Source organism: Vanellus vanellus (assembly GCF_965231255.1).
Source record: "Vanellus vanellus genome assembly, chromosome: 1".
Classification (NCBI taxonomy): Eukaryota; Metazoa; Chordata; class Aves; order Charadriiformes; family Charadriidae; genus Vanellus; species Vanellus vanellus.
Window position 1 is genome coordinate 157,587,375 of NC_138905.1, and position 14,676 is coordinate 157,602,050.

Here is a 14,676-nt window from a genome sequence, read left to right on the forward strand (position 1 = left end):
AACCCAGCAACAACAGAATTGCCAGCTTTGTCAGTAGAAATATCTGAACAGTCTGTTGACTTGCACCCTCTGCACACATGTGGGAGTTCTCATAGTTCACATTTTTTGTGAAGCAACTTTAGGCTCAGTGTCATCCTACTAAAGGAAGGGAACGCTTTTGAAGTCTTTTTGCCCAGAAAAGTTTTCCTCTAAGCCACACCATACCCCAAACACTTTCCAAACTTTGGTGCTGTTCACATTCACCAGTAGCAGAAGGAAGAAATACGGTGAGGAAAAGGGACAGTGATGATAATTGATTTAGCTTCGTGGAATTTTTGCTATATGCTATATGTTTTAACTACTGCATTGTGTCTGTTTATATCAAAGCTACACTTTCTAAGGTGCCAAGCACCTTCAGAATCGGCTTGAGCTAGGCACACGCAAGCCCACTGAAACCACTGGGGGAAACTTGCATACCAAAAGTTAAATTTGCAAGTTTAGCCATCAAGTCTCCAGGAAAGCAACATAAACAAACTGTTTTTCTATAATCAGACAACGCTAAAATCAACAAGCTTCTGATTTGAGATTCTGGGTATCTCTTTAATGTAAGTCAGTAATAACAGACAACTCACTGCATGCTAATAATTGTTTTATCTACATGCAGCCTCACACCACCTTTGGCTAAATTGAGGCTTCCTGTAGAGGATTTAGGATGCCTTTTTGGCAAACTTAGCATATCAAAGTTTAATAATAATAATAATAATAATAAGAAGAAGAAGAATCACAGAATCCCAGAATCACAAAGAAGAAGAAGAAGAAAAAGGAGAAGCAGGAAAAAGAGGAAAAGAAGGAAAAGTAGTAGCAGCAGCTTCAGCTCCAGGACACATAAATACATAAATTTTTATAAGGAGGACTTCCAGATATTTTGAAACTGTAGTTAAGCCTCTTAAAAATCCCAGTGTGGCAATCCAATACGCATATGCTTATTGCTGAAATGCCTTCCCGAAGTCCAGAGAAGTTGAATTAATTGTTTCATTGGTTTACCATAGTCTGTAATTCCTAACTCCAAATCTCATTTATTTATTATCTGTCACCATGAGAATACAATCAAATCAGCATGACTTATAAAAACAGATGAGGAGACTGCAATATACAAAGTGTCTTTCTTTACTAAATGAGCCTATATGACACAATTCCCAACCCTTACAAAATATTTTCAAATGAAATACAGTTCATTACTGTGGGTTTTATTATTTTTTCTATTCCAGTAGCACTTCAATACTTTTTTTGAACATCAATGGAATAAATATTAAATGTTTGTATTACAATAGTTCCTAAAAGTCTTGACGACACTATTATCATTCTATTACCATGCTATTACCTTCACCACGCAATACACATGGATTCTTGGGGTAAAAAAGACATAAATCATATCTACTGAACAAAGCAGACAGACAAAAGAAAAGAAAAAAGACATCTATTTAGTCTTTCTACAGGTCTGATTTTTTTTTTTAAAACAGATTTCAAAACTGCAGAAAAAGCCTATAGTTAACCTAGAGATCGAGCCCAGATTTCTGGGTTACAAATGTATTTTCTTAGTTGTATGGCTGGTTCTGGGTTTATCGGATTCTTCTTTTTACAGTATTGCATAGAATGGATCATAGCAAAGAGCAAGAGAAATACAAATAATATGTATGCAGTAATATTTCCATTGGATAAACTATTAAAAAGAAGATACAATTCTATGCCCAAATGTCAAAGGCTTATATATGTGTATGTACATACTTTCATATATATACATATACATATATATACACACAACATCAATATATGCCTGCAGAAATTATGAAGCCAGAAGTCCAGTTCCACCACCTGTATTGTGTTTAATCTCACCATGTTTCTATCTCTGCCTTGCTTACATAGAAGTGTACACGTATTTCTTGATGAGTAACAATGCTTTGAAGATTGAGCTGTTGAAGCATCTTACATGTCCTTTTTCCATTAAAATTAATTCTAATTAGTAAATACTAATAGATCTTAGTAATTTATACACCTTTTGTTCACAGGGAAGAAGCAAGCCAGTGGCTACTATTCTGTATATTTCTGAGGAGTTTGTTTTCATTATCCCATATATTTAGACTTTTCATTATTGTATACATTTAGACTTTTTCCTTCCCCAAATCTTGGTGTCAAAGAAAAGACAAAAAAAAACACCCAGAACCCACCTGACACCTCCGTTTTTTGATGAGGAGTCTACTGTTTGATGTTTCTTCCCCTTACTATACATTTCAAATATTTTATTGATGAAAAAAAGCAAATCTAAGATGTAGTTGTGTTTTAGTTTTCCTTTTCAATTATGGATAATAATCTGATAGCCAATGGTCCTGTTCATGCTATACTTCATGGTCAAATCCTTTGATTTGCCTTATGGAAAAGAAATTGTTTCAAAGCCAAAAAAACTATTGCCTTACAGTTGTTATTTAGAGTCTCCTATTGTCTAAAATAAATTGGCTTTCTGGTAATCACATGATGGTTATATCTCACAAGTATATCTGGTGTGTTTCCTGTTTTGGGTTTGCTTATTAAACTGAAGAAAAGTTCTCAGAAGCTGGTGGTGGATGGGGAGAAACTGAATTGGCAGCTTTATTACAGGAGGTTTTTTTTTTGTTTGTTTTTTTTTGGTTTTTTTTTTTCACAAAGGCGTAGCAAAAGAAGAAAACTGCATTAAGCATAATAACAGAAATGAAGGGCTTTAGAGGAGTCTAACTGCACCAAAAAAAGTACCATCTCCATCCAAGGATATTTTGGCCCTTCTTCTTGGTATTGTAAGTTGAAGTTCATCCCCTTCTTCTAATTTTGCAATGCCTGGCAAAAGATTTGAAATATTTTAAGTTAATATTTCCAAAACATTATTTTCATAAACTGTATTCAAAAAGTCGTTACACATCATCTTACAAATATGATCATGGCTGGTTACTTGTGAGGAGCACCTTTTTATCTTTAGGCACTATCTTACAAATTGCAGCCTACCCAAAGCCAACACTTAATGTTGTCTGTGGAGCTGGGCCTACTTTCCACTCTGCACTCAGCATATTGCAGTTCACTTAAACAAACGCTGCAAAATTCGTAACAGTGGTGTACCCAGATTCCTCATGTTATGGTGATGTGACAGTCAAGGTCAGCGTTGGGTATGTCTGGTCCTAGACCACTCTGTTCCCACACTTCTGGAGGAGGTCTCATGAGCTTTACCAACCAAATGAAGTTACCAGACATCAGCTGATCCACTGCAACTGCAGAGCACAGAAGTCTGATTCCTGCCAGCCGCACATCAGCTGACGTGATAACCGAAAGCGCCTCGCCTTCAAGTTGTAGTCACTCAGTTGAGAGCACATCTAACCTCTGCTGCAACACATGCTCAACAGCATGAGATATTGCAGTGAGATTTGGTTTTCCAGGTGAAAGCAGAAGGGTGGGAATTTGGGAAGCAGGAACTGTGAAGTGGCTAGATGGAGTAGAAATTCTAGTTAAGAAAGGGAGGGGAGCAATACAAGGGTGAAGTAAGAGGACAGATGAAATTGAAGGTGGTTATGATGCCAGAATGTGTGGGTGGAGGGGCAGAAAGCTAAAGAAAAGTTTGGACAGCCTCAATTGCCAGGAGGAAGCAGCTTATTTAATTTTATTTATTATTCCCCATCTCATTTCTTTAATTCCATTACTTCCCAACAGTCAACTCTGTTAGTCAGTGTCACACACTTTTTTACAGGCATTGAAAAATTCACACAGATCTTGCTGGAAAACAACAAAAGAGAAAACCCTCAAATCTTCCATTAAAGGGGAAAGACAGACAGATAAGAGCTACCAAATGAGGTTTAATAGGCTTTGACAATAATTCCTTAAATGCTACTGCAGGAATATACATCTGTATACATTGATCCTGCTGGACTTGCATTAAATATTTTAATTGGTCTTTCTTGTGGTGTTTGCACAGTCAGAAAGAGCTCCTGATAGGAATAAACTGTTTTTCATGTAACCAAAGACTAAAACCACAGTAGCCATTGTAAGGAGTAGGGAATTAAGCTGCTAAGAAATATCTTTGGAAAACCCACAGTAAGGTATGCAAAAATTGGGTGGCTAAAATTCATGTATAATATTTCAAAGCAGAATATAACTTCTAAATATTTTATTGCGATAACTAAACGTGGGATCCAACCCCTAAGTTAAACTGAGTAACTGAGTTCTGCAATAAGGTCAGTATATATTCCTTTTTTCTGCTTCCAGCATCTAACTGAAAGCACCGAAGTATCTAACCACGTTGTATAGTCAACGGAGAGAGAACAATTGTTCACATAACCTAAGTTAGATGTATACCCTCCAACTGCCAATACTTTATATAAAACCATGTTTTTTTTTAAAGTATTCTGTAATTTTTCAATTAACCAGATCCATGAATGTAGTCCATTTTCTTGACAACTGCCACAATACTTAATTGCCCAACACTACAGAGTCTATTTGATACAGTTTATTTGCAAACAAAGAAAAGGAAAACTTAGATTTTTACCAGCAGTATAGCAAGAATTATTCGGGTAAGACTGTGGCATATTTTGGATGCAACGGAACAATGTCACCAAGCTGAGATCATCACCAAACACGTGGGCCTTCTTCCTCTGTATTAGGTGTCCCATAGCAAATGTTGTATCTGTATATAAAACCTACAGAATGAAGAGGTGGAGACTTCAAACATATTGTATGGAGACATTAAAAATCCTTAAAGAAGTCAGATGCTAAAGAGAACTGAGCTTTCTCACCTGACCATATATGAAAAAATATCCTGTTTCTTTGATCACTATTTTATTTCCTTGTTCTTCCAGAGCTGTTCCACGTTTAAAGCTCAGAAGCCAAGGGACAATGCTTGAATCATCTGAAAGAAACAATAATTTTCAGGTAATCAGAAAAAAAAGTTAGTTTTTTTCATTTTCATCTGCCAAAAAATTAACAAAGCTGACTTCAAGTCAAAACTTGCAGTCTCACTATCTGGATTTCCCCACTGAAAAGAGGATATTCGCAAGAGCTGTCCAGATGCAGGGACCTAATTTTTTTTTTTTTTTTAAATTCAGCAACATAACTCAGTTACTGCCTTGAAGCGAGACAAAATTTGATGGAAGAGTTAATACATAGAATAGTTAGCTATAAATCATGGAACGTATTCTTACCTTTCTGTTGGATATCACTTTTGCTGTCAGCAATCAGTTGCAAGCAGGCCTGCAGCACTGCAAAGTGAAAGCATTTTGAAACCAAAGAAATATAAATCAGTAACAGAATAGAGTAAGCTTTTGAAATGACTTTAATAAAAAAAAAAAAGGACACAAAAAAAAATCTTCTCTCGGTCTCACCACTTATTTGAAAACATAGCCTATTGATTTTAATATAGATCTTACTCAAACTTGCCAAAACAAAATTCACACTGCCACACGTACTAGATAACTTTCAGAGATCATGCAGCCAAGCAGGAGGCCTCAGGTAGGAGCACAAGTAATACTTGCTTGTTTTAATCTCTGGTCATAATAGAATTGAAAAGCGTAGCAGTAAGTCAAATGCGCTAAGAATCATCAGATCAGTCAGCCCTGTGAATTTTCTAAGCAAAAGCTCAACCCTTCCAGCTACAACAGATATAAGATTTTCAAATGATATTTACTATATTATTTGAAGAAATTAGTTTCCAGTCATAGTTGCTGTAAAATATTAGTCACACATACTGGTTACGTGGTACTTTCAAAATAAATTTTCAAAATCCATATATATGTACTTTCAATATGTTTTCAGATACCCACACTCTATCAACCTATACTGAGACTAAGAGGGAAGATACAGAGATGAGTGTTATCAAATTAATGCACACATAACAAATAGCTTAGCATCTGTCAAAACTGGTCTGTTACTCAAAACTGTAGAGAATGGTGACACTAATGAGAAACTAGGAGTTTGATCAGCGAAAATATATTGTGGTATGTTAAAATGTAGGCTCGCAAGTGAAACAAAGTTTTTTTTTAAAAAAATCTGCCTAAGCATAAATGTCAGGGACCAGGATGAAAGAAAAACAGGATAGTTGCATTTGCTTAGAGCAGATTTTAATGAAAACATCTGCTTCTAGTGCTACTTTGAAGGTTGCAAAAGAGAGTAGTAACATTTACTGCACTTGACAGAAACCAAAGGCATTTACTAAGAGTCAAGAGAAGAAAATTCTGCCGTGGATTGCTGAGTCTCTGGTTTTGTTTATCTCTTTTCAGATAGGAAGGCTATGGGTCAGATTTGGCTACTCTTGCTAGAGTGGGAGGTGCCCTACTCTATGGGATCCTGTTTTCACATCTGCCACTGGTACTCATGTGTGCACCCGAGTGCCCAGCAGCACAAACCTCCCGCTGCACAGTAGGTAGTGAGAAGATCTGAGTAGAAAGCAGCCTCTCTCTGTACCTAAATCTCCTTTCCAAGGGGGCCTTCCTGAAAGTACCAGAAGAGGGCTGGATGCTCACCAGCTCTTGGTGGTGCCAACCGGCCACGCGCAAAGATTCAAGCCCACGTCTGGGAACAGTCCAATGTCACAATGATCACACAACCTGTGAGCCCTACTTACGTTAATGGGAATGCTGTCCTACACTGGAACATGTCCTTGAGTTCTATCAATGCTCATCAATGATGTGCCAAAATCTATAGATTTTCGAACCAAGAATTTAAAGGTATCTGTATTCCCTGCCTTCTGATAAGGAATAGAAAAAACAAGCCAACACAAAATCAAAAAAGGTATTATAGCTCAGTCATTTTTCCATCACACTTGCGAGTGATGGAATTTTTTGAAAAAGAAGCTTCCAAATGAAATCAAAATGTGCTTTTCTGGGGTTGCACAACAAAGCACATCAGGTAATTTGTTTCACAAGGTATTAGTTCACTGTCCTTTAGAGCAGAGTGCCTTCCCGGTGAATGGAATTTGATGATTCCCTGATATTTCAGTAAGCTAAATAAAAATTTTCATTCCTGCTTTTAAGAGAACTAACTAGTGTGGCCACTGGATTTTCCACTAACCAAACAAGAAAGGATTTGTTATGATTCACACTAACCAGCTGCTATCCAGCTGCGTACAAATGAGTAGTGTCACAAAGAGTGAAATTTATGGCTACTTTAGCAACTCTTGTTAAACCTGCTCTGCAAACTTGATTGACATTCTTGAAACTATCCCGATTCACAGTTTGGAAGTCTGGATTTATGTTTCAGTTGTTTGAAATACTGAAAAACTAGACATCATTGCTGAGAACTGCTACACAGTAATCAAATTCAGCAAAGTCAGTACAGTCTGAGACCTTTTCCATCTTTTTAAAATACGTACCAAATCTGCTTTATTCTACAGATATCAAATCTACGTCTATTCTCTAAAAAAATCTTACTGTCTCTTTTTTTAGTGTATGCAGATTGAAATAGGGCTCCACAGAATATAGTAAGCTTGTTTTTCACAGAGAAACATGGATAGAACAGTCTCATTCATGACAATAAAGAGAACAGGAACTAGCACAGTGGCCTTTTTACCTAAAGCCACAAAGGACAAATAATATCTAAAAAAGGATTTGAGGGATTGAACAACATGCTTCAAAAAATGTTCAGAAGCCAAGGCTGACACATAACTATTTCCAGTATATACAAGTACTTCACTTTGACCTCAGTGGAACTACATACATGCTTAAAATTAATTAATTAATTGAAACAAATTCAAGGTAAACAACAGTACTATTAAGGAGAAGATATGGATATACAGAGTATATTTTCTGGGTAAGTTAACAGGGAATTTCAGTAAAAAGACAGTGTTATTAAGAAGAGTTAGCAATTCGAGAAGGACCCAAATCTTACCTGAAGTACAATATCAAAAATATATGCATTACAAAATACCGGTTGAATAGTTGCTATCAGTACTGAGCAGAATCAATCAAAAGCTCTACCTGAATGCCCTTCAGCCCAGTGGAAATCAAACCTGAGCAGCAGCTTTGTAGTGTAAAGGATTTTTGAATAATTAATAATGCAAACAGAATACAGGATTCATAAAATACATCTTAACAATGTGTAAAAATATCTAGACTGACTGTCACCATGAGGTCTAGCTGTATAAAACAGAGTGTATCTAGAACAATAAAGTGCACCCCATCCTCTTGTAACTTCATGTAAAATCTTTGCTTTGACGAGCATTTTCTTTTTTTTTTCCTAATTTTAACCACTCTGCGGAGTATGGGTGGGGAGAAGAACATTTCAGAGTCTGTCTTCTTCCATGAGCAGAACAGCCAATTCTGAAGAAGTTAGTAACTCCAGATGCCTTTATAAACCACAGCCAGCACATGAAGTGATGTGTTCTCCACTGGTTGAGCAATGTAACCACATTTTTTTCAAAAAAGCTAGCTTTTGCAGCAAGATAGGAAGGCAGCCTTCTGCATATCTGCATGATTTAAGACCTGATATTAGTAAAATCAAATTTGCCCTCCCATGCAGGTTTTTTTATTGCTTAACTTGCATAATCATGTTGATATTTTGCAATCTAACTTTATAATACATTCAAACAAAATTTCAAGTTTTTTATCTGTGAACTCATGCATAAATTCTTAAGTTTTGATATCTGAGGCCTGAGACATCTATCTCAATTTTTGCTGAAATAAAAACAAGTGAAAACCCTGAACTTAAAAAAATAGACCTGCTTGTTTAGGTTCCTTCTTTGGTCTAGATCTGTTCTCTGTAGACTTCCTGAAACATACTTAAGCACTAGATAATTCGATTTATAAATTACATGCATGTTCTTGAACAATTTGCAGTTCTTCTTCCTTTAACTTCTGCATTTTTTATCACAAGAGATCTTCTTTTACTTTTTGCTTGTGCATTATTATAGAGAGGTTAATTTGGTGCTTTTTAATTAGGAAGTCTTTATATGGCATTAATCATGGATTAAATCAGTCCCTGCATTAAAATGGCTTGGTCGATAACATGTTACAATCAGAATAACAAGGAAATCATTTAATAAGAATTAAGAATGCTTTACATAGACTTCTACTATACAGTATAAAGCAGAATATTGTTTTTAAAAATTAGAACCTGTTTTGTGTATTTTTGATTGCACCGTGTTCTGCATAGCACACAGCACTGATTCATTCATTTGGTAAGTGGAATTCTTCATGTAAAATCGCAGGCATTATATCAAGTCATTTTCTTTCCTTTTGCATAGAAGGGCCTACTTCCTTTTGAGTTAGACTGTTGTCAGCAGAAACAAAAAAGAATAACATATCTTTTCAAGAAGTAGGCCTTTTTTTTTTTTTTTAATTAAGAGAACTCATATTTCCCCTCTTCAAACAATAAAATATGAAGTATTTTGAATATTTGGTAAGGGAATTTTAGATGTGGCATTTGTTTAGGCTAGTAACAAAAGGTTAGGTTTCTTGATTCAAAGATTGCTAAAGTCAAGTTCCATGTGTAAAAGTTCTCGCTATCTCTCTGTCACAGAGTTCTGAAACAACAACATACAGGGTCAAAACACTTCTAACCAGCAACTGCACCAATTTGCCAAAGCAAATGTATCGATGTGCCAGTAAGGCAATTATACCAAGAACAATGGCAAAATTCTCACAACTTATAGACCACACTTGCATGGCCATAGTCATTTCCTGTGGACACAACTGATATTGCGGTAGAATCTGGGAAACGCTATCAAAAAAAAAAAAATTGCCAGGCCACATGCCAGGTTAGCCTGTCTTACTGCTTTGTGCAATTACTTAGAATTTCTCCTCAGTTCCTTCCAAACACGCAATCAGATTGGTTGAGATGGATAACCTCAATACACCAAAATAAATATAGCCCACGGGTGCTCCAATCTGATCACAGCAGAATATCACCTGAATTAGAGTTTACAGAAGACCTGATGCTCACCTACCTATTCACCTGCGGGAATCAGAATCCCACAATAATGATCAGAAAGAGGCACAGAGAGAGCTTGTAAATGAAGCTTGACATACATACATTGAACTGGCTTAGATAATGGAACCTATAACTTGTTCCTGGACTCAAGCACACATAGAGCTTTGTGAACAGCGTATAAAATTCAGGAGAGGTTTTTGTTCCGTAGCAATTTTTCTCAACAAACAAAATTTATGAAAAGAAAGACAAATAAGAAAGGTGATATCTGTTCTTATGTGTCCTGATATGACATTTGCCAGAAGTGGTTAGATGATCCCTTTGCCTGCATATTAATAATATGTACCTTTCAAAATCACCCATTAACTCCTACTCATTGTATCAAGAACTCTGGCTCTGACTGCTAACTGTACAGCTCTATTTGGAATTGATGCTTGAAACCCATCTCTTCAACCTACTTGAGCTGGAAATTTTTTGAAGACATAAAATGTACAACTAGTGATGACTAATAGTTTTACACATGAACAGAGACAAATGCATACCACATAACAATATGAAAGAACAACGTTGCATTAGATCCATTTTCCTTCAATTGCCATTTTAATTAAAATTCTGATTTGTGGCCACTTTTACGCACACAACATCAAACAAATAGGAAAAAAAAAAAACACATTAAAATTGAAATTATGTATGTTCAAGAAGGGCTGTGCTGGGCCTAAAAAGGATCATGGGGCATCCATTTCTGGAATTTAATAACTGAAATTTAAAAAGAAAGCAGGATCAAACCACAACATTATTTATAAATAAAATAATGATTTTATATTTTACTTCTGCTCTCTGATGAAGCACAAGACAAGCAATTGTATACCAGTGACATTCACTTGCTAAGGAATTGGTCCATGTTAAAATGAAATTATGGGTCAGCAATTAAATATGAGACTAGACTCTGCTTTGAGACCTTGTTGAAGCAAATAGAAATAGGAGAAGAACAAGGCACCTCACTCAATACCCTAATTTTTCTGCCATTCTACCAGAATGAGTCCAGTGCATCTGCAGGACAATTTGAAGGCTGCTGGGACTCTGGTACCCAGAACTGGATGTGAGAAGATCAAAATGCAGGGCCAGTAATTTTGGGTACATGACCAAGTAAGAGACAGGATTCAGCACCATGAACAACACCATGTTCTCTTATTTCACTCACTCTGCTAAAACAAAATATAATATGGACCAGTGTGTTCATGGTCATCAGTGAAACCCGATCTGCACTCTGACAAGCTTAAGTTATTGTAATTAGAGCAGGCAGAAAGGTAACCCTGTCTAACAGATGGCCTTTTATATAAATGCAAGATTTGTAATCTACTTTTTCTCTTTTTTGTATACAAAAATATGATGGTCATGCTAGAAAACAGTTTTGTAGTAGGCCAAACTATGTAGCTTTTCCCTTTTAAATGAATGTTCATATTCTGTGCTTTCTGTCATTCATCCTAAACAATTTTAAAGCCAGTTGTATTTTTTCTAAAAAAAAGCTCACATAAATAAGTATCTTGATTGGAATTTTATGTGAATAAAGGTGAATAGGTACAATCAGAGATGGCTACCTGATGAAAAGAATCTTAAGTCTGCCAGAAGCACAGCTGAGGAGCCCAAACCCCTCCTCTCCCCCCCACACCCACTCCCTCAAATAGCAATAAGAATAAAGATGAAAGCTACCACGAAGGGAACTGGTTAACTTGCAGAGTACCAATGCTATAACTTCCATTTAAAAGAAGAAATGCCTCCTTATTTTTGATGATACTTGTCCTTTAGACCACTAGTTTTTATTTGGGAGATGCTAGGGCGGGGAGAGTAGGGAAGCTCTGTGGTTCCCGTGGTAGGAAACAGGATACAAGAAATATAATTTAAGCAATCTTGTCCTCAGCCCTGTTTGTGAAATCACTCTTAGCCAAGACCCTGAACCAAAGATTACTAATGAAATAGAATAAATTTGATTTAAACCTATGAATTTGGGGTGATGTCCTAAATGAATATTTTCTTTTGAGAATATTGGAGGTAAGTAGAGTGATTATACTCTAGAACTTAAATTTCATTTAGCTTGCTGAAGCTTACGTGAAATACAATTGATGTTAATTAGTCACTAAAAAGCACATTTTAAGCAAAGTTTGATTTACTCTTTACGGCAAATTACTCCATTTCAACTTCATCTATTAATAACTTAAGATATCAGCTTTCATCAGTTAAGACAATCTAAAAGTATCCATAAGAGCACTGGCACAGGCTGCCCAGGGAGGTTGTGGAGTCCCCTTCTCTGGAGATTGTCAAGACCCGCCTGGATGCAGTCCTGAGTAATGTGCTCTGGGCAATCCTGCTCTGGCAGGGGACTTGGACTAGATGATGTCTAGAGGTCCCTTCCAACTCTGAAAATTACGTGATTCCGTGATTCCATGATAAGAACTGAATTGAACTGATTTAGCAACTCCGGAACATTTTTATTTACTCAGTGCAATTAGAGTATGCACGCAAATTGTTATCACAAAATTCTGTATTTCAACCTATCAGGCACCATTGTGTTTTTGGAAAGAGAAAAAGAAAAAAACGTAGGCATTTTATTCCCTAAGGAAACAAATACATTCCATTAATATTCCAATGTTATTATACACATCGGAGGTCTTTTGTGGACCATAGTCTTCAGTGTTCTCTGCAACACCTTTTAAAAAGGCCATGATAGAAACAAAATCTTACTGGATAGACATGCCTTTATTTATTTTGCTGATTATATTAATAGATTGTTTTAATGCAGAAATGATGCTAAATATCTGAATTCCTTGTAGTCTGCCTCTTTGGACAGGTACAAGCCAGCCTTTCTCTTTGAAAGCTTCTACTTCCCTAAATTTAAGGAGTTTTCTTGTTACTTCTCTCTTTTAGGATAAGCATGTTTTCCTGGAAAAATGACTTGTCATTTTTAATAACAGCTTTCCCACCCTACTATTGATAAGAGAGAAACAAGTTAGGCATTACCCTGAGTTGAGACTGATGGATTTAGAATTGAGCAATTTACAATCTGAACAATTTAAAGTTGCCTTACTCAACTCTACCGCATCATCGAGAAATACGTCCTTGAGAAGAAGCAGATTTGGGATCTAACATTCAAAGTCCAACCTGCAGATAACATGAGTATCTGGTACCTTAAACAGTACGGTAACCATTAAGAGAACATACCTACAGTTAACACCATTCATTCAGCAATAATTGTAAAAACATTGACGGGCTTTGGGAGCACAGATTGGCTGACAGGAGACGATGCAAGTCAAGCACTGCTGCTTTTCTCAAGGCGGCATGCAACTGCGGCATCCCAACCCACTCCACCAGGTGCTATTTACCTGTTTCTTCCGTGTGGACAATAGACCTTCTGCCCCTGTTTCTGCTCCCGTTCCAGATTTCCTTTTGGAAGCTTTCAGCTGGGCCAGGACCAGGAAGCCTGTTCTCCTAACGGGGAGAAGCGGCAGTCAGAGAAAGCAGCCTCACGCGCTCTCATCCCCTGCAAGCCAAAACCCACCCGTCCAGCTTACCTGCCTGGCGCCAGCTGCAGACACTTGCAGGAAGGAAGAAACAGGGGTACCCGCTTTATTTTCGTCAGGGGACACGGGTGGCCGGTCTAGCAGAGACCTTGCCTGGACCCTGTAGATCAGCTCGCTGCGCAGAGCTTCTAATTCTGTTTTCAGGGTGATAACATGGTAAAGAGACACTGCTGCAAGACAAGAGGACAGGAGCATTGCAAGCCACAGGAATGTGACAGAAAAAAGTCCCGCGGTGCCTGAGGCAGCACCAGGGGGGGCAGAGGGAGAGGAGGCGGTATCCTTCTGTTGGATGACGTGCACACACTCCACGGATTTCATCGCTGCTCTTTCCTCACTAAAGCCAGAGGGAGAGTTCAGCTGTCCCCTTCCGAGGTGCAATCCATGTTACCAGTTGCTCTCTGAAACTAAGGGCATCCAGAATAAGTGAACAAAACGCCCAGATCATTTCCTGTCATATGAAGCTGTTGATAGAACCATTAAACTTAATCTACAGAGTGAACGTCTAAGATTCGGTCTCCGTTTAGTTTTCTTCTTTCTGTGCTGCATTTTGGAAATGAATACTTTCTCATGAGCCGCTTGCTCAATCTACCTTCCTCCTTTCACTTTCAACTATTTATTTAAGTGGCAGCTTGCTATTACCATTTCCCATTAACTTTAAAATTAGGCACAGCCAGTACCGCTGGTAATTTAAAGCCTTATCTAGAAGTGCAGAAACAATGTAAAGTTTCCTGGCAGCATATAATCTTAAATATACTTAAAAGACATACACATATAACAACATGTGTGCCTCTGTATATCTGTACGTATATAGATGTACTGCGTATATACATTATATCGTATATATTAATATATATTCATATCTAAAGTGTCTATATGCCTACAGAGGGGACAACCTATTAAAAAAAAAAATAAAAATTGTGGTTTCCTAAACACCATAGTGAAAAATATTCCCAGGTATGAGTAACAAATTACTGATCTCTCAACTGTATGAAGCTGCAGATTCTGCAGTTCAGTTCATGGTACTAACCTGAAAAGGGATGACTTTTTATTAAACTTACCTAATAAATATAGCTTCTTTACAGAATTCAAGGGCCTGGATTTATGTAAAAGGGGACACAGAGAAGTGGGGAGAGGAAACTTGGGGTGGGGGAGCAATTAGGAGGAGTGAAAACTAGAGGATGGGAAAGAATAAGAT

At 37.1% G+C, this 14,676-nt stretch overlaps 1 protein-coding gene across 1 annotated transcript; it reads right to left on the minus strand.

Moving 5' to 3' along the window:
* Positions 1 to 2,731: 2,731 nt before the first annotated feature.
* Positions 2,732 to 13,926, minus strand: TNFSF13B (TNF superfamily member 13b; the record flags this gene model as incomplete). Its single annotated transcript, XM_082498429.1, has 6 exons — positions 13,473 to 13,926; positions 13,284 to 13,389; positions 5,190 to 5,246; positions 4,785 to 4,897; positions 4,538 to 4,688; positions 2,732 to 2,844 (listed from the first exon to the last, which is right to left on the minus strand). The coding sequence occupies exons 1-6, from the start codon at positions 13,797 to 13,799 to the stop codon at positions 2,732 to 2,734; spliced, it is 867 nt and encodes a 288-aa protein (XP_082354555.1). The 5' UTR covers positions 13,800 to 13,926.
* Between the last annotated feature and the right edge of the window lie 750 nt (positions 13,927 to 14,676).